Here is a 26,507-nt window from a genome sequence, read left to right on the forward strand (position 1 = left end):
TTGGGGGATACAAGTTTACATAGGCCAGCACAACCTCGTGGGCTGAAGGGCCTATACTATACTGCAATGTTCTATGTTCCAAGACCAAGCATCCTCAATACGGCACCAGAGTAGAATCAAATCGATTCCTTCAATGTTTGAAGTGGGAGTTGAACCTAGAACCTTGTCACTCAGACATGACAGTACAGCTGCTAAGCAAAGCTAACATTTTGGCAACGCTCGGTGTGTAGTCCATTGAGATCAGAAAGAGGATTGGGGTTTGGAGTGGACCCTCAATCAATAAAAAAAAAGAATCCAGAATCGCTGATATCACACAATTTTAAATTATCATTCAACAGTCAGATTATTATTTTTTTCAATACAATGCCCGTTTTCAAGCATCAAGTTAGGCCGACAGGGGTAGTTTGTTACCATTACATTTAAGGCTGTATATCCTGGGACAGTTTCACAGTTCTCCCAGTCCAATTCCAGCTGCAAGCAAACCTTCCTTTGTAAAAATGAAGAAAATGTCTCTCTGTCTGAATGTCACATTTAAAGGCTTCAACTGAAATGCGGCGGAAACCACTGGAATGAACTGGGAGCAAGTCAGGGCTTTCAGGGAAAGGCCACAGATCTGGTTTTCATCGAAATGAAGTTGACTGTATTTCACGTTCTGGAATTAATTATGCAACTGACTGAATAGTTTGACAAGTGTGATATTAAAGTGAAATATAATCTTATCCTCTGAAGGGTGCTTTAATTCTTGTTTTAATGGCCCTCAGCCAGACAGTTCTCCTCCAACCAGCCCTCTGTTCCTTGCCCTGCCATGTCCAGCTGTTAGTGAATGCAACAGCCAAATGGTACCTGGTTGCAGGTGGGCTGGAATATACAAGTTTATTGTCATCTGGTTGCATAAATACAACCTGAGTGTCTTTGGTGCAAAACACGCAGACACACAACCAGACATAAGACACATGCAGACAACAATAGGCCTATTGTTATATACAAATAAATAAATAGATTTTGTTTTGTGACTATTAGAATCTCAGACAGTCACTGTGAGCAGTTCCTTTGGTCGTTGAGCTCCCCTGGAGCCTGGTGGTCCTAGCTCTGATACTCCTGTGTCTCTTTCCCTACGGTGGCAACTGAAAGATGTTGTCTGTGGGGGTGGAAGGGGTCCTCAAGGATTTTGCGAGCCCTCTTCGGACAATAAACCTGGTAGATCACTTCAATGATGGGGAGGGAGACTGCAGTGATCCTCTCTGCCACTTTTACGGTCCTGTGGATTTGCCACCAATCTATTTCTCTGCAGCAACCGTATCACACAGTGATGCAGCCGGCCAGGACAGTTTCGATAGAGCTCCTGTAGAAGGTTGACATAATGGTGGCCAGTAGCCTCGCCCGATTCAGTCTTCTCAGGAAGTGCAGTTAATGTTGCACCTTCCTGACAAGTGAGTAAAGCCCGACTCCAACAAGACGGCCAAAGAGGCTGGCTCATACAGTAAAGCAGGAATATCCAAACACCTTCCAATCCATTTTTCTCCAAGTGCCATTTTATTTTATTTTATTTTTTAAATCAACATGCCATCCAACTGCAGAATCTCAGAAAATAAAGATACCAATGGCATGGGAACAATATTGCCTCCAAGCCATGCACCAACCAGACTTGAAATGTATGGCAACCCCTCCAGAGATGCTCGTTCTGATCCCTGGAACTACCTCCTTAGGAGCAGCAAGGGAGTTAAATTTTCCACGTAGTCCTCCTGCCTTCGAAGAAGTTGACACCATTTTTTTTGACAGCAAATAGCAAAGACACTCAATAAAATCCATAGTTCCACTCAAGCCTTTTCCTGTCATCTAAAATCCATCAGTATAAGCTTCTATTTTTCTTCCTCATTCACTTGCACAACCAACTCTTTCCACATTCTCATCACTCTTTGGGAAGGAAGTTTCTTTTAAAGTCTCTGCCGATAATCTCCAGCTTTACTCTTCCCCACCTGGAAGCACTCAGTAGAAATTGGATCACGCTGCAAAACATGTACTGGAATCACAATGTGCAAATAAATTCCAGTGACATGAACCAGTGCAAGATGCAAACAAAATACATGATATAACTGTTAACCGAACTTCTTTGTGATAAGCACAAGCTCCCACTTGCCCATCCTGCGGCTGCTGAACACTGAGGAAGAACCACTCCATTCGAGTTGATGTACGCAGCATCTTAGTCAGAGACCAGCATTCTGAATGTCATAGCATCTGTAGGGGGCTCGTTATGCCAGGCACAAACAATAAAAGCAGGAGTAGCCATTCAACCCCTTGTGCCTGCTCCAATAAGATCATGGTTTTGCACTAACTCTTGCATATGTAATATACAAAAGGCAAGGTGGACAGACCTAAGAAAAGAAAATTGCACAGCTTGCCAACAGATTGGTATAGATGTAATGGGCTGAAGGTTTATTTCTGTGCCATACAACTCTTGAAACTTTAACAATCTATCGACAAAAGCATAAGGTAACCAATGCTGCAGGCCTGACAAAGGGCTCAGGCCCGAAACATTGGTCACCCTTTGATGCCTATAGAGACTACATGAACTTCTGAGTTTCTCCAGCACTTTTGTGTATTGCAATACAATCATAGCTTCAACAGACTTTCCTGTTTGACAATCTATTGATCTTTTTCAAAATATACTCAACAATTAAGCCTTCCACAACCCTCTTGCATAAGGAATTATAAAGAATCATTACACCTGTATGTTTTTTTTCACATCTTGATCTTGAAAGGGCTGACTCCTTATTTTGAGACTGTGACCATTGGTTCTAAACATGCCAGCCAGGGGAAACGTCAAAACTGTATACAATGCTGTCAGAATCTTGTTTCTCAATGAGATCACCCCTTATTCATCTAGTTGCAGGTTAAAAAATGACAAACTGCTCAATCACCCTTTGTATACTCAACTTGCCCTTCCAGGAATTATTCTGGTGAACTTTTATTGCACATCCTCTCTCTTAACTAAATTCTTTCATGGCTTGGGAGGCAAGAGCTATACTCAATATTCTAAAGGCAGAATCATCAAGGCCCTATATAATTGGATCAAGACATCTCTACTCTTGTAGTCAAATCCTCTTGCTATAAAGGTGAACATATTGTTTCCCTTTCTCATTCCTCTCTCAGTACTCAGTTAATTTTCAATGATTTGCATAAAAGGATAGACCAGTTCCTTTCAATTTTATACCATTTAAAATTTACTCCACTTCTATTTTCTCTACCACACCCTGTTCTGTCTTTCATGTCCTCATCCATTTACTTAACCTCTCCATATGTCTCTGAAGCCTTGCTGCACCCTCCTCTTAGCTAACACCTTCACCTACTTTCTAATATCAGCAAACTTGGATGTATTACATTCAAATTATTATCATGGAATGTGAACAGTTGTGGTCCTATTGCCTCTCCCTGCTACATTCAAGGAGATATATCGTGGCAGGACTGACCATTTAACCCTGCCCTGTTTTCATAACCCATACCAGTGTATTATGGTTAAGGTCTTTCAATAATTCAAAAGTTAAGGCTTATCCAACAGGCATTTCTCTGGAGGTAGCATTTGCCCACAAGAGGACACCAGGAGTCTCAGATGAAAAGGTCACAGTAGCAACATACAGAGAAAGGCTGTTCAGGGCCAGTTTCAAGTCCAGAACCCATCCTTTCCACAATGGAAGTGGTGACCAACTCCATTGGAACACTCATGGACCCAATCTTGTTGTAGCTTCTGATATCCAAGGTGCAACACTCAGCATGAGACTTCTGGCACAAAAGCTGTTGTCATGGATACCAGTGATCAATTGAGTTAGTCACTACACTCCAGTAATCTCTCCTCCATCAGATGATAGCAGGAGTCAAACATGTTGGACAATGGTTGCCACTGGAAGGAGATGGATTGACCCCTTGCCCCAGTGGGAACAGTCCTGGCTCTGTACCTACATTAGTTGTGAGAGCTCCATGAGCATTCCTTACAGAATTGCTATCTCCATTGATAGATGAATGCAAAAAAGCTGTGCTCCCAAATGCTTTGATAGAACAGGCCTCCTCCCTAACCTGCCAGTTTGAACTTACCTAAGGCTCAACAAAGTGCCCATTTCTACAGCAAAAAGGATCCATTCCACCTCAGCGATAGTAGTGCAAGTCATTACTTGAGCAAAAAATTTCCATCACCACACTTCTCTACAAACTTCTTAGTTTCCAATCACTCCATGGTGAATTGATAAGTCATTCAAGATTTTGTTTTAAAAAGTGCCCATGGAAGGGAGAACTATTGAGGTCTCCTACCTGTGGTGAGTAGACAACATTAACAAGGTTTTTGCTGCCCATTTTACCGGGGCTGGAATCAAATCAATAACACAGAGATCTTGGGCTATGTGTCTCTGGGACACTCAAAGCTGCTGCACAGGTTGATAGTATTGTTAAGAAGGTGTGTTGGCCTTCATTAACCATGGAATTGGGTTCAAGAGCTGTGAGGTAATTGTCACAGCTATACAAGACCTTGGTTAAACTTCACTTGGAATATTGTGTTCAGTTCTGCTCACCTCATTAAGGGAAGGACGCGGATGCTATAGAGGTTGATGGCTGGATTGGAGAGCGCATCTCACGAGGAAAGGTTGAGTGAACTTGGTCTTTTCTCCTTGGACCTGTTAGAGTTGCACAAGAAGATGAGAGCCATTGATTGTGAATGGCCTAAGGCTTTTCCCCTGGGAGGAAATGGCCAACACGAGTAGGTATAGTTTTAAGGTACTTGAGAGTAAGGACAGGATGAAAGTAACCTGCAAGCTTTTCCACCCAGAAAGTGGTGGATACATGAAATGTGACACCATCAATCGTGGTGGAAGTGGGTATAATAGGAACTTTTAAGAAACTATTAGATAGGTACTTGGAACTGAGAAAAATGGAGGGTTATTGAGTAGGGAAATTCTAGCCAATTAGAGTAGGCCTTTAGGTGGCTGTAGGCCGAATGGCTTGTATTGGGCTGTACATTTCTATGTTGAACACTAACTTCATTTTCTGCTGATTTTGCATCTTCCAGTATTTATGCATTACGTAATGTTACCCCATTTTCCAATCAATGGAAAAAGTCCACAATCTCCCCAACAATCAAAACTGCATGCAGATTAGAACTTCTAGCAACATTAAGTCTGGGGATGGCTCAGTCATCTCTGATAGCTCAGCGGTTAGAGTATTGGTCTTGTAAGCCAGGGGTCACAAGTTTGTTCCTCGCTGGGGCCCCATTTCTGTGAGGGGTGCTGGACAAAGTGACAACTCTGTGTCTTCCTTACGGTAGACAAAGTTAAAGAATTTCATGTATGCTACATTCTAAATGTAGTATTACTTGATAATAATGGAACCTTTTAAAGGTTAGGCAATGATCCCTCCTCTCCACTGCTTTCCATGAAGACACACAGGCTGTTAATAGTTTCCTAGTATGTAATACCTCAAAGTTCTAATAATATACTTGTAAATCATTTTTGCATCCCTTTCAGTGCCTTTTAATATATTTTTACAATAATGGCAACCACAATCACATGCAGGACTCTTTGTGTGATAAGCAAGTTTCAATACATTCAGCATAACTTCATTTTCAGAATCAGCATTTATTGTCTTGAACATGTCACGAAATTCGCTGTCAATTCTATTATAGAAAAGTCATTAACTCAAATCAATTCCAAATTGAATTCAAAGCTTTGCAAATGGGCAAGACCTAACATAACTTTCTTCTTTCAAATTCCAGGGTACCTATTAGGCCAGTATAATTCGAGTGATAGTGCCGGATGCGTGCTTTCTGCACCATTCTGTCATTTGTTGCACGTTGTTCTCATTTGTCAGCCATAATGAAATCAGAACATTTTACGAGTCGAAATCTTGGGTTTATTTTCCTTTCAGTCGTTTAACCAGTACCTTCCACATTAAGTACCTTCCAGTGCTGTCCATAAGCAATTTCTGTTTCCAATTAAAAGAGTGAGACAAGCTATACGGCAAAAGAAAGCAGGCAGCAAATCTGTTCTGTGTCCCGATAGGAATCATGAAAGGTCCACAATCAGAAAAGGGGAAGCAGTGGAAGTTCGTTTCAGGCAGGATTGAGGAGGGAACAGACAAAATGGAAGAATTGGGCTCTTTAGTCACAGAGCCAATATGACCAATATGAATAATCCATTGAAAGAACAGTCAAATTAACCTCACTCATTTTTCCACAACCATGAACATTATTCAAAACCTTACACTGTTCCCTTCTTTAAAATTGGAAATAAATTGCTTTCACTGCTCATTAAGGCAAAACATTCCAGGTCATATTAACATGTTGCTTAAAAATTCCCTTCATCTTCCTTCTGATCCTCTTGTCAATCATCTGAAATTTGTGTCTTCAGTTATAGAGAAGGTACACTTTCCCCTTATTTAACCAATTAAAAAAATCCCATGCCATTAGAAAAATCTGGGACGAAGGTGTGAACAAAACAGGGAAGAATAAAGCAGAGAATTAAATATGAAATAAAGGAGATAAAAACAAGGTAGGTATAGGGGAAAATGGCAGTTAAAAGATGAAATAGCATGGAAGCAAACACAGGGAAGCAAAGGAATGGAATGCTCATAAGGAATTAGAACTGTACAGCACAGAACCTTCGACCCAAGATGTTGTGTCAACCTATATCAATCTACTCCACAATCAATCCCTCCCCCCACACACCATAACCATCCACTTTTCTTACATCCACATGCCTATCTAAGGGATTTTTTTTTAAATGTCTCTATTGCACCAGACTCCATCACCACCCCCATTTTTATTCCAGGCACTTACTACTGTGTAAATAATCTACCTCAGTCATCTCCCTGAAACTTCTCTCCATTCACTTTAAACACTTGCTCTCTGGTATGGGCCATTGCTACCCGATGGAAAAGGTGCTGTCCATCCACTCTAGATATGCCATTTATCATCTTCCATCACTCCAAAATGAAAAGCCCGAGGGCGCTTAGCTTTTCTTCGTAGGACAAGTTTTCCCAATCTAGGCAGCATCCTTGCAGAACACCACAAGTCTCTGACCTCCAGGCAAAATACACTCCATCCTTCTGCGGCCTAGGCAATTCTGAATCCAGTCAGGTAGATTTCCATAGATCCCATGCACATGACTTTTTGGATGAGCCTTCCTTGATAAAGCTTATCAAACACCTTACTAAAATCCATAAACACATCTACTGCTCTACCTTCATCAATTTGTTGTCAACACAGCTGAAATGGCCTGCTTGCTGACAGATCGTTGACTGGATCAGTAGTCAGTAAGTGCTACTGTGTTAAAGACATTAAGGAAGGCATTAAGGACTCTGGAGCCTGAGGGTTCTGTGATCGCTTTGTGATGGCTTGGGCAGAAGAGGTCATTAATTCTAATTCCCTGCCTGGAAGGTTTACTAGCCTAAAAGTTTATCTTTCCCAGCCTGTTGACTAGAAGCCTGTAACTTTATTTGTGTTACTGAGTACAATTTATGCTGGTTTTCTCATAATTGATATTTGTAGCTAGCCACAAACTTCTACACACGAGGATTGGCCTGCCTGTCACAAAGCCATGCTACCTATCCCAAATAAAACTAAGCTTCTCTAAATGTTTGTGTGGTGGTACACCACCGGCCTACTGCAGGAGGGCAACCTCTGTACCAGCAGGAGTGTAAGGGGACAGGACAACACCTGGCCGGCTGTCAATCAGTCGGCCTGAATGGATCAAATCCCACCCGGTCGGGTGTCAATCACCCTCCGGAATATAAGCCTGCGCTGGCCTACCGAGGCCTCACTCAGAATTGCTGCACCCACAGCTAGCCTGGCTCTGTGGAAGTCTTTGTGGATTAAAGCCTGTTCTATCTTTGTGCGTGTCTGATTCTGCCTAACAGTGCACAACAATTTAATCCACAAAATTTTCCCACAGCGGCTATGGAAAAACTCGTGCGCTGGGAGCCTCGAGGTCGATCCATGCCTTCCAGAAGCCCAGACACGCCTCGAGATCTGGCAGCACACAGTCGAGGCAATCATCGAGGCACACAAGGGAGACATCCTGGACTCCGATCGGAAGAGGTTGGTCCTACTCCAGTCAAAGCTGACTCTCCGCGTCTTCCAGGTAACCAAAGGCTGCTCCACATACAAGAGCACAATGGACACTCTCGACAACTTGTACAAGCCCCCCCCCATGAATGTCGTCTGTGCAAGGTACCCCCTCACCACCTGAGCCCAGCAACCCGGGGAGACGGCTGAGTCTTACCTGGGACACTTGTAAGAGTTGGCCCGACCATGTCTGGCTGAACCTGGGGTAGGTGTAGAGGAGGTTGAGAGGCTGATCTGGGACGCCTTCGTCTGAGGGCCATCCAGCAAAAGCTGCTGGAAGACAACCACTATGCCCTAACCAGGACTGTGGAAGTGGTCCAAACCTTGGAAGCAGCAGCCCTGCATGTCGAAGCCTTCGATTACAGGTTCCCCCAGGCTCCCTCATGACCCTCTCACACTGCAGCTGCAGCCCCAGGCCGAGCTGGGGAGGAGAACATCGCTGCAGCAGGCACCCGGCACCCCTGTAAGTACTGTGGGTCCTGGTGTGGGTCAAATCGACGATCGCGCCAAAACTGCACAGCTAGGAACCAGTATGTGGCAAGAAAGACCACTTTGCAAAAGTGTGCCTCTCTAAACCTGCCAGCAGCTCAGCGGCCCTCTATGACCTCCCCACCTCCCCTGCGGACCCACTCACATGCGCGTGCCAGGCAGCGCCATTGTCCCCGCGACAAATTCCCCCTCCCCAACTTTGACCACGCAACACCCGGCCCCACCAGCAACCATCACAGCGTGTACCCCGAGCATCTGCACCAGCCCCCTCCCTCAGTGGCGCCACTCATTGAAAATTACAGCGATGTCACTTCCTGCTGACGTAACAACGTCACTGCCGCCGTCCGTGATGATGTCACTTCCCCCGGCGCAGCAGACATGGCTGAGGAAGGAGGGAAGCCATGCAGCGGCCCCCGACATGCTGCCGCCATCTTGGGCCAGGCAGCGCTTGACATGGAGGGCCCCCGACGACGTTGAGAATGGTGTAGTCAACACATGCTTTCCATCCCTCCGGATAGCGACGGCTCCGACTCCAAGATGGTCCTGGCCACCACCACGCTGACCAGGGACATCCCCCACAATCTCGGGCGCTCTATGATGGACGTGCAAGTCAAGAGGCAGGTAACAAAGTGCCTGTTGGACAGTGGCAGCACTGAGAGCTTCATTCACCCAAGCGTGGCCCACTTCCTAAGGTTAAAGGTCCACCCCACCACCTGCTCGATTGCCCTCGCCGCCAAGGATAAGACTCTTGGTACCCTCGGGCGTTGCTCGGTCAATATAACAGTGGGAGGGGAGACTTCCACAGGACTCAGGCTCCTGGTCATGCTCAAACTCTGCGCACCACTCCTCCTGGACCTGGATTTCCAGAGCCACCTGCAGAGTGTCACCAATACCTTTGGTGGGGGGTGGCTCCAAACTCCACTCACATTGCACAGCACACCAACTTACCAGCCGCAGCCAACCTGTGGCCTCTCCACACTACACATCACTCCACCAGCATTCTTCCCACATCTTGCACTAGGCTGCAAGCCGATCGCCGCCAGAAGTAGGCGCTATTGTGCTGCAGACGGACTTCATCAAGGCAAAGGTGCGGCGATTCCTGGCAGAAGGCGTTATAGAGCCCAGTAACAGACCTTGGAGACCCCAAGTACTGGTGTCAAAGGGAAAAGTAAGCCGAGGATGGTCGTGGATTACAGCCAGACCATTAATCGGTACACCCAGCTCAATGCCTACCCCCTACTGAGGATCACCGACATGGTCAATGAGATAGCCCACTATCGGGTTTTCTCCACAATTGACCTGAAGTCGGCATATCACCACATCCCTATCCACCCGAAGGACAAGCCCTACACCACCTTGGAGGGGGACGGACGCCTGAACCAGTTCCACCAGGTTCCTTTTGGGGTCACAAATGGAGTCTCTGTCTTCCAGCGGGAGATGGATCACATGGTAGACCAGCACAAGCTGAAGGCGATGTTCCCATATCTGGATAACATCACTATCTGCGGCAGTGACCAGCAGGACCACGATGCTAACCTGGAAAAATTCCTCCAGACAGCCACGGAGTTGAACCCCACTTATAACAAGGAGAAGTGCGTGCTTAGCACCACCCACCTCGCCATCCTGGGGTACATCGTGGCCCATGGAGTCATCGGCCCAGATCCGGAAAGGATGTGCCAATAATGGAGTTACACCTCCTCCCTCCCTACGTTAAAGGCCCTCTGCAGGTGCCTGGGCCTGTTCTCTTATTACTCGCAGTGGGTCCCTCACTTCTCAGACAAGGTCCACCCACTGGCCCAAGCCACAACTTTTCCCCTCCCACCTGAGGCACAGGTAACCTTCACCCGCATTAGGCAAGACATCGCGGATGCAACAATGCAGGCTGTGGATGAGGATTCCCCTTCCAGGTGGAGAGCTATGCCTCCGAGGTGGCCCTCGCTGCTACTCTCAACCAAGGGGGTGGTGCCCCATCGCCTTCTTCTCCAGGACCCTCCACGGCTCCGAGCTAGGGCACTCCGCCATTGAAAAGGAGATCCAGGCGATTGTGGAAGCAGTCCGCCACTGGCGCCACGACCTGGCCAGCAGGAGATTCACGCTCCTCACAGACCATTGGACCATGACGTTCATGTTTAACACTACCCACAAGAGCAAGATCAAGAACGACAAGATCCTACGCTGGAGAGTCAAGCTGGCAACCTACAGCTATGACATCCAATACCGCCCTGGGAAGTTTAACGACTCCCCCGATGCCCTCTCTCGCACCTGCGCGCCTATGCATGATGACAGGTTACAGGCATTGCATGAGTCCCTCTGCCATCCGGGCATCACCCGGTTGTACCATTTCGTTAAGTCCCAAAATCTACCGTACACCATCAGGAACGTCAGGGACATGACCGAGGCCTGTCGGGTCTGTGCGGACTGTAAACCCCGCTTCTTCCGCCACCCCCCCCCTGCCCACATTGTAAAGGCTACTTGGCCTTTCGAGCACCTCGGCATGGACGTCAAAGAACCCCTGCCTTCCACGAACCGAAACGTCTACTTTCTCTCAGTAGTGGACAAATACTCCAGACACCTCCACGGCCACCATCATCAGGCCCTTGAGGCAGATTTTCACCAAGTTTGGCTTCATCGCCTACGTCCACAGCGACCGGGGGTCTAGTTTCATGAGCGATGAGCTGCGCCAGTACCTGACAGAGAGGGGCATCGCGACCAGTCGCACGACAAGCCAGAGAGGCAATGGGCAAGTGGAACGCGAGAATGGGGTGGTCTGGAATGCAGTCCTCCTGGCTCTCAGGTCAAAAGGGTGGGCCGTTGAGTACTGGCAGGACGCCCTGCCCGAGGCGCTCCATGCCATTCGGTCGCTGCTGTGCACAGCCTCCAACGAGATCCCTCACGAACGTCTGTTCTCATTCCCCAGGAGGTCGGCAACTGGAATGTCACTCCCAGCATGGCTCACGTTCCTGGAACAGTGCTTCTGCATAAGCATGTATGGACACACAAGGTCGAAGCCCTGGTAGAGCAGGTTTTCCTCCTTCATGCAAAGCATAACTATGCTTTCGTTAGGTTTGGCAGTGGCAGGGAGGACACTATCTCAACCAGGGACCTGGCACCAGCAGGAGTACCCACCACACCATGCCACCCTCCAACCCAGGACGACGCTGACCGGGTATACATCCTCGTCTCCAGGTAGCTATGGGGCACGCAGGGCCTCCTTGACCACCAGGGGCCCGCTTCAGCCTTAGGAGACGAACACGCCCCCCCCCCATCCAATACGACCCAAATATGTTGACCTCGGCCCCCCGGCCACCCCTCCGCGCGGCACCACACCAGCTACACACACCTCTGCTGCCAGCCACCTCCCACTTCCCCTCTGACCAGTGACCAGGAGCTAGTCCTACAATGGTCACAGAGAACCCGGCGGCTGCCGAATCATCTCAACCTGTAAATATTGTCTTTACATAGTGAGTGTTACTGCCCCGGCCCCACACACCACTCTGGGACAATTTTAAAGAAGGGGGTGCATGTGGTGGTACACCACCGACCTACTGAAGGGGGCAACTTCTGTACCTGCAGGAGTGTAAGGGGACAGGACAACATCTGGCCAGCTGTCAATCAGTCGGCCTGAATGGATCAAGCTCCACCCGGTCGGGTGTCAATCACCCTCCGGGATACAAGCCTGCGCTGGCCTCCCGAGGCCTCATTCCGAGTTGCTACAGCCACACCCAGCCTGGTTCTGTGGAAGTCTTTGTGGATTAAAGCCTTTTGTATAGTCTTTATCTTTGTGAGTGTCTGATTCAGTTTGCAAGTCCTATCCCCAAGAAGCCACTCTGATAATGTTCCCATCACTGGTCAAAAATTCTCAGGATTCTCCCTATTACCTTTGTTGAAAAAGGAAATGGCATTTGCTGTCCTCCAGTATTACTCCTGTGGCCAGGGAGGCTGCAAAAATCATCAATGGCCAGTAATCTCTTCACTCACTTCCCATAGTAACCTGGGTTATATCCCATTCAGACCCAAGGATTTATCTGAATATTTTTCAGAAGCTACAATAATACTTCTTTCTTAATCTCAACGTTCTCCAGCACAGTTGTCTGTTCGGTGTTGTCCTCACATTCACCAAGTTCCCTCTCACTGATGACCACAGAAGCAAAATATTCATTAAGGACCTTCGCTGCCTCCAGGTAAGTTTCCACACATATCCATGAGCAGTCCTGCCCTCACTCTCGTCATCCTTTTTAACACCCATGTCTCAAACTCCTAAGGGTTTTCCTTAATCCAATTTCCCAAGGCCTTCTCTTGCCCTCTTCCACTTCTTCCCCATTTCTTTTGGAACAACCAAACCCTAGAACATCAAGCAGCCAGTCCTGGCCTTGTGAGAGTCATCTCTGGAATGGCATCACAACATCATAGTTCCATGTACTGATCCACACTCCAAGTTCATCACCTTTATTCTTAATCCTTTTCACACGCAAGTCACCACACTTCAACTGATCCATCCAACTGCAGTTATGACCTGTTCACTACTTGTCATTCTTCACAGTCTTGTTCAACATTGCATCCATCTTTTCACCATCTAATTCATCATCTGGCATAATGCTCTGGTTCCCATATCCCTGATAATCTTGTGATGCTGTCGGTTTTGCAGCATCCATGGGAGGTAAAGATATGTTAGCAATGTTTTGGGCCCGAGATCTTCTTCAAGGAAGGGCTCAGACCCGAAATGTCAGTATTATATCTTTTACCTCCCGTAGATGCTGCGAAACTGGCCGAGTTCCTCCAGCATTTCTGTGTTTACTACAATTCCAGCATCTTCAGACTTTCATGTTTCACCCTAACCTTAGCTTAAACCCTCCCCAAGTATGTAAATGATGGCTGAGACAGAAATGGAAAGGAACCCCTGTAGCACGTCGAATGACTCAAAGACTTCTTGACTCAAACCAAGGTTTTCATTAACAAAGGACTGGAACGTAGTACATCGAGTCGACCAGTCCAGAGTGACCTGGGTCTGGTTAGGAACAGCCCTTTGTGACCTGCCAGAAGGCGTAGCTACAGCTGTCAGCCAATCACTATTTGTATATATGTAAGTAATATACAATGGTGATAGTATCCCATACTATCACAACCCCATTCCCCATTGTGAAGGAGTATGGTTATAAGGCATTATTAAAACAAATTTAAAATTTAAAAAAAACACACAAGTGCATTTTTTAGCTTTCCTCTGCCCTTTGCTAATTCTCAACCTGTGTTTTAGATCTAATGGTCCTCACTACTGGAAAATTACTAAATCAAAATAAGTTTAGCCAAAAAACATTCCTCATCACTCACTTCACAATGAAATCAAACATAGAGTACGAACGCTGAATAGAAAAAAAATCTCTCCCCTACTCTCACCGGATACATATGCACACAAAGGCCATATAATATCAAGTCAATCTCTCCGAGCAAAGTTAATTTGCCAAGAAAACTCTTGCTTGTATCAGGAGTTTTTTGAATACATAATTTACTTTTCCATTGTTAAAATTCTAGACTTGACACACACAAACCACATGTTTCTAACTGCAGAAGCATGGTCATTTAAAACAAAACATGTTAAACCCAAATATTTAGCCATTGTACCTCTTGCTCAGGGGCCCAAGGCCTTCTTGCCGAGACAGTCCGCGCACACAGACGCCTACTGAGCATTCAGTAAGAGAGTGAAATGAATGAAAAAAAAACCCAAAGAGTTACTTGGCTCTTTGACCCACCAATTCATGGGCCATGTGCAATCTATCCCAACGTGGATTCACCCCAACCCATCTAAATTCCTGCCAAGAGATTTCTGGATAAAAGCTCACCGAATCTCCAGCCAAATGAAAGAAAAAACTTCTTGCATCTCCAAACTCAAAAAACAACATCCAGCTCGTTCTCAGCCATCCCATCCTGCGCCACATTTGATCACCTCGACTCATATCTACGCTGGTTTTACCAGTGTTTACCAGGTTCTTTTTTTTAAAAAAAAACGTTAATTGCCTTTTGTACCAGCTGCTTTCTTTTCCAGGAATCTGCCAACAAGAATGATTTTGTGATTCACAAGGGATAGACAGGAAAGACTTTTTTTTCTTGATTTAATTTATTATTTTTTTTTTTTAGACATTCAACACGGTAACAGGACCTACCGGATCACGAGTCCGTGCTTCCCAAATACCTCAATTAACCTACAACCCTGCATGTTTTGAAGGAAGGGAGGAAACCAGAGCACCCGGGGGAAGCCCATGCAGACACAGGGCTGCACGGTCGAATTTTATAAACCAGTAACAACTTGCAAAACCAGCAAGTTGTTGAAGCCAATCATGCAAAAGTGGTGGAGAAATTCAGCACGTCACACAAAATCCATAGGAAGTAAAGGGTGAGCAATGTTTTAGGCCTAGGCTCTTTGTCAGATACAGTGACAGCAAAATGGTTGTGGGGGGGGGGGGAAGAGGAGAGGAAGAGGTGGAAGGGCCAGGGGTAGGAGTACAGGCGAGATGGCAGAAGAGAAAAAAAAGCTGAGAAATGTTAGATGGTGAGGGTAGATTTTGTTAAAGGCACAAGCAATGATCCTGTAGAGAGCTCTGAGCAGAGTTCTTCCAGTGTGATTAATTACATCCCGGTATTGTCATGTGATTTTTTTTGACAAGTTCATACCACGTTTCTCTATTCACACTTTAACAGAGAGAATTTAAAATGAGGTCCTGGATTAGGATGGGAGGGATTCAATGTTCTGAATCCATCCCCAACTCACCTTAATGGCCCCTCAATGGAAGTTGGTGATAGTGATGTCTGGTAGAGGCAGCACTGTTATTTTAATACATTTGAAAGGATACACAATTCAGATGTTCATGTCATGCCAGTAGGAGATTCCCAATCTGTGAAATCCAAAAGCAATAGCAGCTAGGTAAACCCTCCTCTTGGATCAATGGTTCACCTAGCTTCCCAGTCCAACCTGGGTCACCCACTCACCCCAGCCTACAACTCCTCCGAACAATGTTCCTTTAACTACTGTGCACAGAAGTGCTGGAGAAATTCAGTAGGTCATACAGCATCCATAGAAACTGAAAGGCAGTCCACGTTTCTGGCCTTTTGTGGTGATACATCACTAGCCTACTGCAGGGGGTGACCTGTGTACCTGCAGGAACAGCACTGGACAAGACAACACCTGGCCGGCTGTCAATCATCCACCGGGATATAAGCCACATCCTGCCCCTCGAGGTCCATCACACGGAGCCAGCACAGTTGACCATAGCCGGGACTTTAAGTGGAATAAAGCCTGTTGATAAGTCTTGTGTCTGCTTTCTGTACGGCACCTTTAATACTGAGCACATTTGCTCTGTCCGCTGCAAAAGCAGGAACCTCCCTGCAGCCAACCACAACAATTTCACTCCCCATTGCCACACTGATGTGTTGGTCCATGGCCTCATGCAGTGACAAAATTAATCCACTTGCAAGTTGGAGGAACACCTTATATTCTGTCCCGGCTGTCTCCAACCAGATGGCATTAATATTGACCTCCAATTTCTGTTGACTCACTCCCCCTCCCCACTTTCTCTATCCCTCATCCTTCTTTCCTCCAGCTTCTGAGTCCCTTTTCTTCCTTCTCCTATCAAGAGCTTTCTTTCTCAGGCTTCTGTGGGCCTCATCCTATCACCTCTCAGCATCATTCTCTTCTATCCCCCCACCTCTCAACTGTTAACCTGCGTTAACCCCCCCACCCACCCTGCACTGCCACTCCTTATTCAGCTCTCTTGAAAGGCTCAGGGCCAAACTGTCGATTGCATTTAACCTTCTAATGGATGCTGGCTAATGGATTAGCTGATTTCCTCCAGCCGCTTTGTGTAATGCACTAGAGCCCAGCATCGACAGATTTCCTTGTTTACCTCCCTTTAACAGAAGATAGGAAATAAAAACAAAGTCCTGGAAATACTCAGCAGGTCACAAGATCACAACATATTGTGGTGGTCCACCACCAGCCTACTGCAGGGGGCAACACGTGTACCTGCAGGAGTGTACCGCCGGCCTACTGCAGGGGGCAACACCTGTAACTGCAGGGGTGTACTGCTGGCTTACTGCAGGGGGCAATCTCTGTACCTGCAGGAGGGTACCACCGGCCTACTGCAGGGGGAAACACCTGTACCTGCAGGAGTGTACCACTGGCCTACTGCAGGAGGCAACACCTGTACCTGCAGGAGTGTACCACCAGCCTACTACAGGGGGCAACACCTGTACCTGCAGGAGTGTACAACCGGCCTACTGCAGGGGGCAACACCTGTACCTGCAGGAGTGTACCACCGGCCTACTGCAGGGGGCAACACCTGTACCTGCAGGAGTGTACCACCGGCCTACTGCAGGGGGCAACACCTGTACCTGCAGGAGTGTACCACCGGTCTACTGCAGGGGGCAACACCTGTACCTGCAGGAGTGTACCACCAGCCTACTGCAGGGGGCAACACCTGTATCTGCAGGAGGGTACCATCAGCCTACTGCAGGGGGAAAAACCTGTACCTGCAGGAGTGTACCACCGGCCTACTGCAGGGGGAAAAACCTGTACCTGCAGGAGTGTACTGCCGCCCTACTGCAGGGGGCAACACCTGTACCTGCAGGAGTGTACTGCCGCCCTACTGCAGGGGGCAACACCTGTACCTGCAGGAGTGTACTGCCAGCCTACTGCAGGGGGCAACACCTGTACCTGCAGGAGTGTACTGCCAGCCTACTGCAGGGGGAAACACCTGTACCTGCAGGAGTGTATTGCCAGCCTACTGTAGGGGGAAACACCTGTACCTGCAGGAGTGTACTGCCAGCCTACTGCAGGGGGAAACACCTGTAACTGCAGGGGTGTACTGCTGGCTTACTGCAGGGGGCAACCTCTGTACCTGCAGGAGGGTACCACCGGCCTACTGCAGGGGGCAACACCTGTACCTGGAGGAGTGTACTGCCAGCCTACTGCAGGGGGCAACACCTGTAACTGCAGGAGAGTAAGGGGACAGTACAACACCTGGCCGGCTGTCAATCAGTCAGCCTGAAGGGATCAAGCCCCATCCGGTTGGGTGTCAATCACCCTCCGGGATACAAGCCTGCATCAGACTCCCGATGCCTCACTCAGAGTTGCTGCAGCCACAGCCAGCCTGGCTCTGTGAAGTCTTTATGGATTAAAGCCTGTTGTACAGTCTTTACCTTGTGTATGTCTGATTCTGGCTAATAGTGCACCACAATTTAATCCATTAAATGTTCCCACGGAAAAACTCCTGAGTGCAGGGAGCCTCAAAGTCGACCCACACCACCTGGAAGCCCAGACACGCTTCAAGATCTGGCAGCACACAGTCGAGGCAATCATCGAGGCACATGAAGGAGGCATCCTGGACTCAGATCAGAAGAGGTTGGCCTAAACCGGTCAAAGCTGGGTCCCCATGTTTTCCAGGTAACCAAAGGCTGCTCCACGTACAAGAGCGCAATGGACACACTCGAGAACTTGTACAAGCCACCCATGAATGCAGTCTGTGCAAGGTACCTCCTCAACACCTGAGCCCAGCATCCCGCTAAGACTGCTGAGTCTTATCTGGGACACCTGCGAGAGTTGGCCCGACCATGTCTGGCTGAACCCAGAGTAGGTTTAGAGGAGGTCGAGAGGCTGATCCGGGACACCTTCATCCGAAGGCTACACTCGAGGGCCATTCGGCAGAAGCTGCTGGCAGACAATATCTACGCCCTAACCAAGACAGTGGAGGTGGTCCAAACCCTGGAAGCGACAGCCCTGCACATCGAAGCCTTCGATTCCAGGTTCCCCCAGGCACTCTTATGGCCCTCTCACATTGCAGCTGCAGCCCCAGACTGAGCTAGGGAGGAAAACATCGCTGCGGCTGGCACCCGGCACCCCTGTAAGTACTGTGGGTCCTGGTGTGGGTCAGACCAAAGATCGCACCAAAACTGCCCGGCTAGGAACCAGTGTTGTTCCCGATGTGGCAAGAAAGGCCACTTCGCTAAAGTGTGCCTCTCAAAACCAGCCAGCAGCTCAGCAGCCCCTCTATGAGCCCCCCCCCAACCACCGCGGACCCCTCCACGTGCGTGTGCTGGGCGGCATCTTTGTCCCCATTACAACTTCTGCCTTCCCTAACGGTGCAACATCTGGACCCATCAGTGACTGTCGCAGCACGTGCCCCAAGCACCTGGACCAACCCATGCCCTCGCCAGAGGCGCTCGCCGAGAACTACAGTGATGACACTTCCGGCTGACGTAGTGATGTCACTGCCACCAGCCACGATGACATCACTTCCCCTGGCGCAAAGAACATGGCTGGGGAAGGAGGCCAAACACACAGCGGGCCCCCACGTGCCACCACCATCTTGGGCCAGGCAGCGGCTGACACGGAGCACCCCTGACGATGTTGAGAATGACATGTTCAACATGGGCAGTGAGTAGGCCGCCCTACTGAGGCTCCCCACGCCTCCAGATGCCAATGGCTGCCGCATGCCGCACCCCACGACCGACATCGACAAGGTCAACATAGGCAATGACCAGGCTGCCGTACTGACACTCCCCATGCCATCGGCTACTGCACGACGCACCCCACAACTGATGTCGACGTGGTCAACACTGGCAATGACCAGGCTGCCCTACCAACACTCTCCATGCCTCCGGACGCCATGAATCACTGCGCACAACCGGAGAGTGATGGCTCTGACTCCGAGATGGTCCTGGCTGCCACCGCACTGACCAGGGACATCCCTCATAACCTCGGGTACACTATGAAGGACGTACAAGTCAACGGGCATGTAACAAAATGCCTGTTCGACAGTGGCATTTCCGAGAGCTTCATTCACCCGAGCGTGGCCCACTCCCTGAGATTAAAAGTCCACCCCACCACATGCTCAATCACCCTCGCCGCCGCCACCGCCACCAAGGATAAGACTCTTGGTCCCCTCAGGCACTGCTTGGCCGATATAACTGTGGGAGAGGAGACTAAGAGGGTTCAGGCTCGTGGTCATGCCCAAACTCTGCTCTCCAGTTCGCCTGGGCCTAGATTTCTAGTGCCACCTGCAGAGTGTCACCCCTGCCTTTGGGGGGGAGGGGGGTGGTCCAACTTCCACTTACAATTCACAGCACGCCAACCTACCATCCCCAGCCAACCTGCGGCCTCTCCACACTGCGCATCACTCCACCAGCACTCTTCCCACATCTTGTGCTAGGCTTCAAGACAATCGCCACCAGAAGTAGGCACTATTGCACCGCAGACAGGGACTTCATCAAGGCGAAGGTGCGGCAGCTCCTGGAGAAAGGTGCCATAGAGCCCAGTAACAGCCCTTGGAGACCCCAAGTCCTGGTGGTCAAAGGGGGAAGTAGCTGAGGATGGTCATGGATTACAACCAGACCATTAACCGGTACACCCAGCTGGACACCTACACCCTGCCAAGGATCACCAACATGGTCAACAAGATAACTCACTACCGGATTTTCTCCATGATTGACCTGAAGTTGGTGCATCACCAAATCCCCATCCATCCGAAGGACAAGCCCTACACCGCCTTTGAGGCAGATGAGTGCCTGTACTAGTTCCACAGAGTTCCCTTTGGGGTCATGAACAGGGTCTCAGTCTTCCAGAGGGAGATGGATCGCATGGTAGACCTGCACAAGCTGAAGGTGACGTTCCCGTATCTGAATAACGTCACCATCTGCGGCCGTGACCAGCAGGACCACGATGCTAACCTGGAGAAATTCCTCCAGACAGCCACAGAGCTGAACCTCACTTACAACAAGGAGAAGTGTGTGTTTAGCACCACCTGCCGTGCCATCCTGGGGTACATCATGGCCCATGGAGCCGTCGGCCCAGATCCGGAAAGAATGCGCCCAGTAATGGAGTTACCTCTCCCCCACCTACCCCCATGTTAAAGGCCCTATGCAGGTGCCTTGGTCTATTTTTTTATTGCTCGCTGTGGGTCCCTCGCTTCTTTGACAAGGTCCGCCCACTCACCCAAGCTACAATTATTCCCCTCCCACCCGAAGCACAGGCATCCTTCATCCGCATCAGGCAAGACATTGCGGATGCCACAATGCAGGCCGTGGATGAGGACTCCCCCTTCCAGGTGGGGAGTGACGCCTCCGAGGTACCCCTCGCCGCTACCCTCAACCAAGTGGGGTGCCCTGTTGCTTTCTTCTCCAGGACCCTCCATGGCTCCAAGCATTCCACCATTGAAAAGGAGGTCCAGGTGATTGTGGAAGCGGTCCACCACTGGTGCCACTACCTGGCCGGCAGGAGATTCACCCTCCTCATGGACCATTGGACTGTGTCGTCCATGTTTTACACTATCCACAAGAGCAAGATCAAGAATGTCAAGATCCTGCACTGGAGAGTTGAGCTAGCAACCTACAGCTACGACATGCAGTACCGCCCTGGGAAGTTTAACGACTCCCCCGATGCCCTCTCTCACACCTGCGCGTCAGTACATGACGACAGGCTGCAGGCATTGCATGAGTCCTTCTGCCATCCGGGTGTCACCAGATTGTACCACTTCATTAAGTCCCAGAACCTGCCGTACACTATCAGGGACATGACCAAGGCCTGTCAGGTCTGCGCGGAGTGTAAACCCATTTTCTTCCGCCCACCCCAGGCCCATGTTGTAAAGGGTACTCGGCCTTTTGAGCATCTTGGCATGGACTTAAAAGAGCCCATCTTCCACAAATTGAAATGTCTACTTCCTCACGGTAGTGGACGAGTACTCACACTTCCCTTTCACTATCCCTTGCCTGGACACCTCCACAGCCACCGTCATTTGGGCCCTGGGGCAAATCTTCACCATGTTTGGTTATCCCACCTTCATCCACAGCGACTGGGGGTCTAGTTTTATGAGTGACGAGCTGCGCTAGTGCCTGATGGCGAGGGGCATCGCGACCAGTCGCACAACGAGCTATAACCCAAGAGGCAATGGGCATGGAACGCAAAAACGGGGTGGTCTAGAAGACAGTCCTCCAGTCAAAAGGGTAGGCCGTTGAGTACTAGTAGGATGCCCTGCCTGAGGCGCTCCATGCCATTCGGTCGCTGCTGTGCACGGCTTCCAACGAGAACCCTCACGAACGTCTGTTCTCATTCCCCAGGAAGTCAGCGACTGGAATGCCCCTCCCAGCATGGATCATGTCCCCGGGACCAGATCTCCTGCGTAAGCACGTATGGACACACAAGCCCGAAGCCCTGGTCGAGCAGGTCTCCCTCCTATATGCAAACCACAACTACACCTGCGTTAGGTTCGGCAGTGGCAGGGAGGACACCGTCTCAACCAGGGACCTGGCACCAGCAGGAGCACCCTCCTCACCACGCTATCATCCAGCCCAGGACAATGCTGACCGGGCATACATCCCTGTCCCCAGGCAGCTATGGGGCACGCAGGACCTCCTTGACCACCAGGGGCCTGCTTCAGCCCTGGGAGACCAACCTGCCCCCCCACCCACCCCGGCCCTCCCAGCCACCCCTCCACGCAGAACAGGAGGGGTAACATGGATACCTGCCGCCAGCTCCCCACTTCGCCTCTGACCACTGGCCAGGAGCCAGTCCTACGACGGTCACAGTGACCCTGGCAGCCTCCAGACCATCTCAACCTGGAAACATTGTATGTGTATAGTGGGTACAATTCCTTGTTACTGCCCCACCCTAGACAATTTTAAAGAAGGGGGTGAATGTGGTGGTACACCACTGTCCTACTGCAGGGGGAAACACCTGTACCTGCAGGAGAGTAAGGGGACAGGACGACACCTGACTGGCTGTCAATCAGTCAGCCTGAAGGAATCAAGCCCCACCCAGTCGGCTGTCAATCACCCTCCGGGATATAAGCCTGCGCCGGCCTCCCGAGGCCTCACTCAGAGTTACTCCAGCTACAGCCAGCCTGGCTCTGTGGAAGTCTTTGTGGATTAAAGCCTGTTCTACAGTCTTTACCTCGTGTGTGTCTGATTCTGGCTAACAGTGCACCACATATAGGAGCAGAAGTAGGCCCATCATATCTGCTCCTCCTCCCCATCATAATCTGATCCATCCTTCCTCTCAGCCCCACTCCCCGACTTTCTCTCCGTAACCCTTGATACCTTAACAAATGCCTGTTAATCTCTGCCTTAAATACACCAAACAAACTCACTTCCACAGCCACCTGTGGCCACAAGTTCCACAGACTTCCAACCCTTGGAGTAAAGAAATTTTTCCACATCTGTTTTAAATTGACACCCTTTTATCTGATGTTGTGACTTCCCTACAACCTTGCCACATCTACTTTGTCCAGGCCTTTCAGGATTCAAAATGTCTCAATGCCTCCCTCATCCTTCTGTACTCCAATGAGTACAGTCCAAGAGCTGATAGACGTCTCTCAAATACCTACATTTTCATTGCTGGTAACATTTTAGTCAACCTTCTCAGAACACTCTCCAATGCCAGCACACCTTTTCTCAAATAAGACACCCAAAACTGTACACTGGCCAGACAGCATTTGGGGAGACCTGATTAGTCATTAATCTAAATCATTATCCTGGCTTCTCTCATTAGGTGACAGATGTTTCCTGACCTGCTGAATGCTTTGAGCATCCTTGGTTACATTTCAGATTTCCAGCATCTACACATCTGTAATGACATCTCAATTTGATATAACAGATGCAATTTTGGTCTAAAGTTGAAGAATATATTTTTTGAGATTTAGTGCATTTCATTGCATCCATGAGAGATTCTATGAGAGGAGTCACAGTCATTGAGAGATACAGGGCAGAAACAGCTCTTTCAGCCTACCTGATCATTAACCACTCATTTACACATTCAATTCATTTTTATACTCTCATATTCTCACCATCTTCCTCTCCCCACCCCACCCCCATCTCTACCCTATATACTTGGAGAACCCACCAACCCACAGATTGTTGATACGTGGGAGGAAACTGGAGGTCCCAGAGTAACGTTCTGTATTTCAACATGGCTCTCGGTGCCTCAATCAAGACATGAAATAAAGCTGGAAACTAGGACGAATATCCAAAGATACCAATGGCTATAATTTCTGACTTTATTGCTAGCACTATAAATTGGAGGAAAGGAGGATAAGTTAAGGTTGGTACAAGAATGGCCAGGGATATATTGACATAATTGTGTTCCAACTTATCCTTGTATTTATTCAGCTGATGTCAAAAAATGTACACCCCCAAAAACACCTCCTCCCCATCCTAACCACCTCTGCACATCCACTCAAAGAATCATCTGAGGCAGCAAACCCACAGAAATGTATTTTACTGACTAACTTTGAAATGAGCCGTTGAGTCTGGGACAGTCTGAATCATGTCCTTTTTCCGAGTTCCAGAGTGTAACAACAAGGCAGGCCTCACAACTCCTGTGTACAAGAGGAGACAGAGAGGATTAGAGCAATGAAGATACAACACCTTCTTACATGTGCAAGCACATATTGGCACAAACTCTGCTAGAGAACCTGCCAGCTAAATTTATTGAGAACTGATTTAAATACAAAAACATATATTCTAAATGGCCAGAAGCCGATGAAGTCAGTGATATTCTAGGCTAACTTTTACATGCTGAGTTTTATAATTTCAAAAATAGTCCAGTGATGTCAAATGTTTTGAAGAGTGATTCATTTTTTGGTTAAGGAAGTTGTTCTGCTATATTTTCTTAATGCAGCAAATACAGCAACATGAATGGGAAAATCAATGGAGACTAAAATTCCAACAATTAAAATTCGGCACTAGAAAATGTGAGTGCTGCTTTTAACCATTCTTGGAAGTTATTCATGTCAGGGAATGGTATAACTTTCAAGGCCAGTCCAATAAACTGCAATCCCTGCTTGATACTTGCAAAATAGACTTTCATGGAAATTAGTTTCATGCCCAAATTAAATGGTCATGGATTTAATCAATTTGATTACATCCATGACTTCAGTCTAACAATCTTCAGAAGTATTTAGAACTCCTTTTTAGCCAGATTCTATTATTACAATTTTAAATCTATTATTAATAATTCAATACATTGTCATAAAACTGATTTTTTTTTCAAATGGCTTAGAATAAAAATGAGTAGGATAGAGGGATAGGAAGAGCAGTGGGCATTCTCCTCCTCAAAGTTGTTCTGCCATAAAATCAGTTGAATGTTGAAAATTTTTAATAAAGAATTCTTCCAATGCCCTGTCCAATATTTATCCTTCAACCAACATCACTAAAACAGAAAATATAGTTTACATGGTTGTACGACTAATCAACCACAATCAGACAGAGAATCATGATTAATAGGCTTTAATCACCTTAAAGAGTCACCACAATTTGCATGTTGCAAATTTACCTGCCCAGTTTAAAGGCAGGTACCAAGAGAGGGGTTTTGGCATAATAGCCTTTATGGGGATATCTGGGAGGGAGGAGACACAGGTTCAGGAGGCAGGCCAGCCCATACAGCACATATACATAGTGGTAGCACCATAATGATCTTGTTGTTTCATTGCCTAAGAGCATTATGGATTGTTTTGAAAGACATTATATAACCTTATCTCTTGCATTGCTTTGCAGAAATGAGATTGAGCCATGGAGATACACCATGGAAACAAGCCCTTCAGTACATCGATTCCACACTGATCATCATCAACCCATTTTACACTAATCCTGTATTAATCACATTTTCTTCCGTTCCTATCAGATTCCATGACTTGCCTACTCATGAGGAACAATTTACAATGGTCAATTACGCACCAACCTACACATCTTTGAGATGTGTATAGAAATTGGAACTCTTGGAGGAAAGACAGTGACTGATGACTTAAGCCAGATCTCCTGCACCATTCTAGTTTGCCTATTGCCCAAACTAGTCAGCAGATGATGTAATACCCCTTCCACTCCATTTTGGCCCATCTAGAGAATGATATCTCAGATGCCCAGGCTGTCGTTCATTGGCTTCAGCTTGGCATTCAACACAATCATACCTCAGAGGCTTGTAGATAAGCTGTCCTCACTTGGGTTCAGTATTCCTCTGTAACTGGATCCTGGACTTCTTGATTAAAAGATCACAGATTGTCCAGGTTGACAGCAGAACCTCAAGCCACATCACCTCAGGGCTGAGTGGCTCAGCCCATTGCTCTTCATGCTGCAAACTCATGACTGTACACCCAGGTTCACCTCCAACAAAATCAGCAAGTTTGCAGATGACACCACGGTAGTTGGCCTCATCAGCAACAATGATGAATCGGCTTACAGATAGGAGGTTGATAGGCTTGTACAGTGGTGTAAGAGCAATAGCCTGAGTCTCAATGTGGACAAGACAAAGGATAAGATTGTAGACTTCAGAAGGACAAAGGACCTCTCCCCACTACATATTAATGGCTCCATCATAGAGCACAAAGTTCTTGGTGTCCATTTAAAGGATGACCTATCCTGTACATCTCCTCACTAGTCAGGAAGGTGCTGCATTAGATATACTTCCTAAGGAAGTTGTTAGGCCAAAATAGAGCGTGTTCTGGCTGGCTGCTTCACAGTATGTTATGGTAGCTGCAAGGCATCAGATCAGAGGTCAGGATAGTGGATGATTAAAGCTGCTAAGATCCCTTTCCTCTATCAACAATATCTACAGGGAGTGGTGCTTAAAGAGGGCTCAGAGAATCATTGAGAATCCTTACCATCCAGCTCACAGTATTTTTGCAACACTCCCTTTAAGAAAAGGTACAGGAATATTAAAAACCAGGACAGCCAGGCTGGGAAACAGCTTCTTCCTGCTGGCAGAGAGAATGTTAACCAACTCTAGAAATCCATGAATTATTTCTATCTCTATATATTTTGGATCACTGTGTATTCATGTCCTTTGTTTGCAGGGGGGTACTGTGTGTCTACATGTGTACACTATGGTCCAGAGATACCCTGTTTTGTCAGGGTGTACATGTATGTGTACAATCAGATGACAATGAAC

At 47.9% G+C, this 26,507-nt stretch overlaps 1 protein-coding gene across 8 annotated transcripts in view; it reads right to left on the reverse strand.

The window, feature by feature from the left end:
• Positions 1 to 26,507, reverse strand: part of erg (ETS transcription factor ERG) — a 262,636-nt gene that overhangs the window by 154,812 nt on the left and 81,317 nt on the right. For all 8 annotated transcript variants that reach the window (XM_069888910.1, XM_069888917.1, XM_069888905.1 and 5 more), the window contains one exon: positions 23,855 to 23,943. In XM_069888910.1, coding sequence (XP_069745011.1) covers positions 23,855 to 23,943 — 89 coding nt within the window. Of the gene's footprint in view, positions 1 to 23,854; positions 23,944 to 26,507 lie in introns of those variants that run through there.

Source organism: Narcine bancroftii, chromosome 7, assembly GCF_036971445.1.
Source record: "Narcine bancroftii isolate sNarBan1 chromosome 7, sNarBan1.hap1, whole genome shotgun sequence".
Classification (NCBI taxonomy): domain Eukaryota; kingdom Metazoa; phylum Chordata; class Chondrichthyes; order Torpediniformes; family Narcinidae; genus Narcine; species Narcine bancroftii.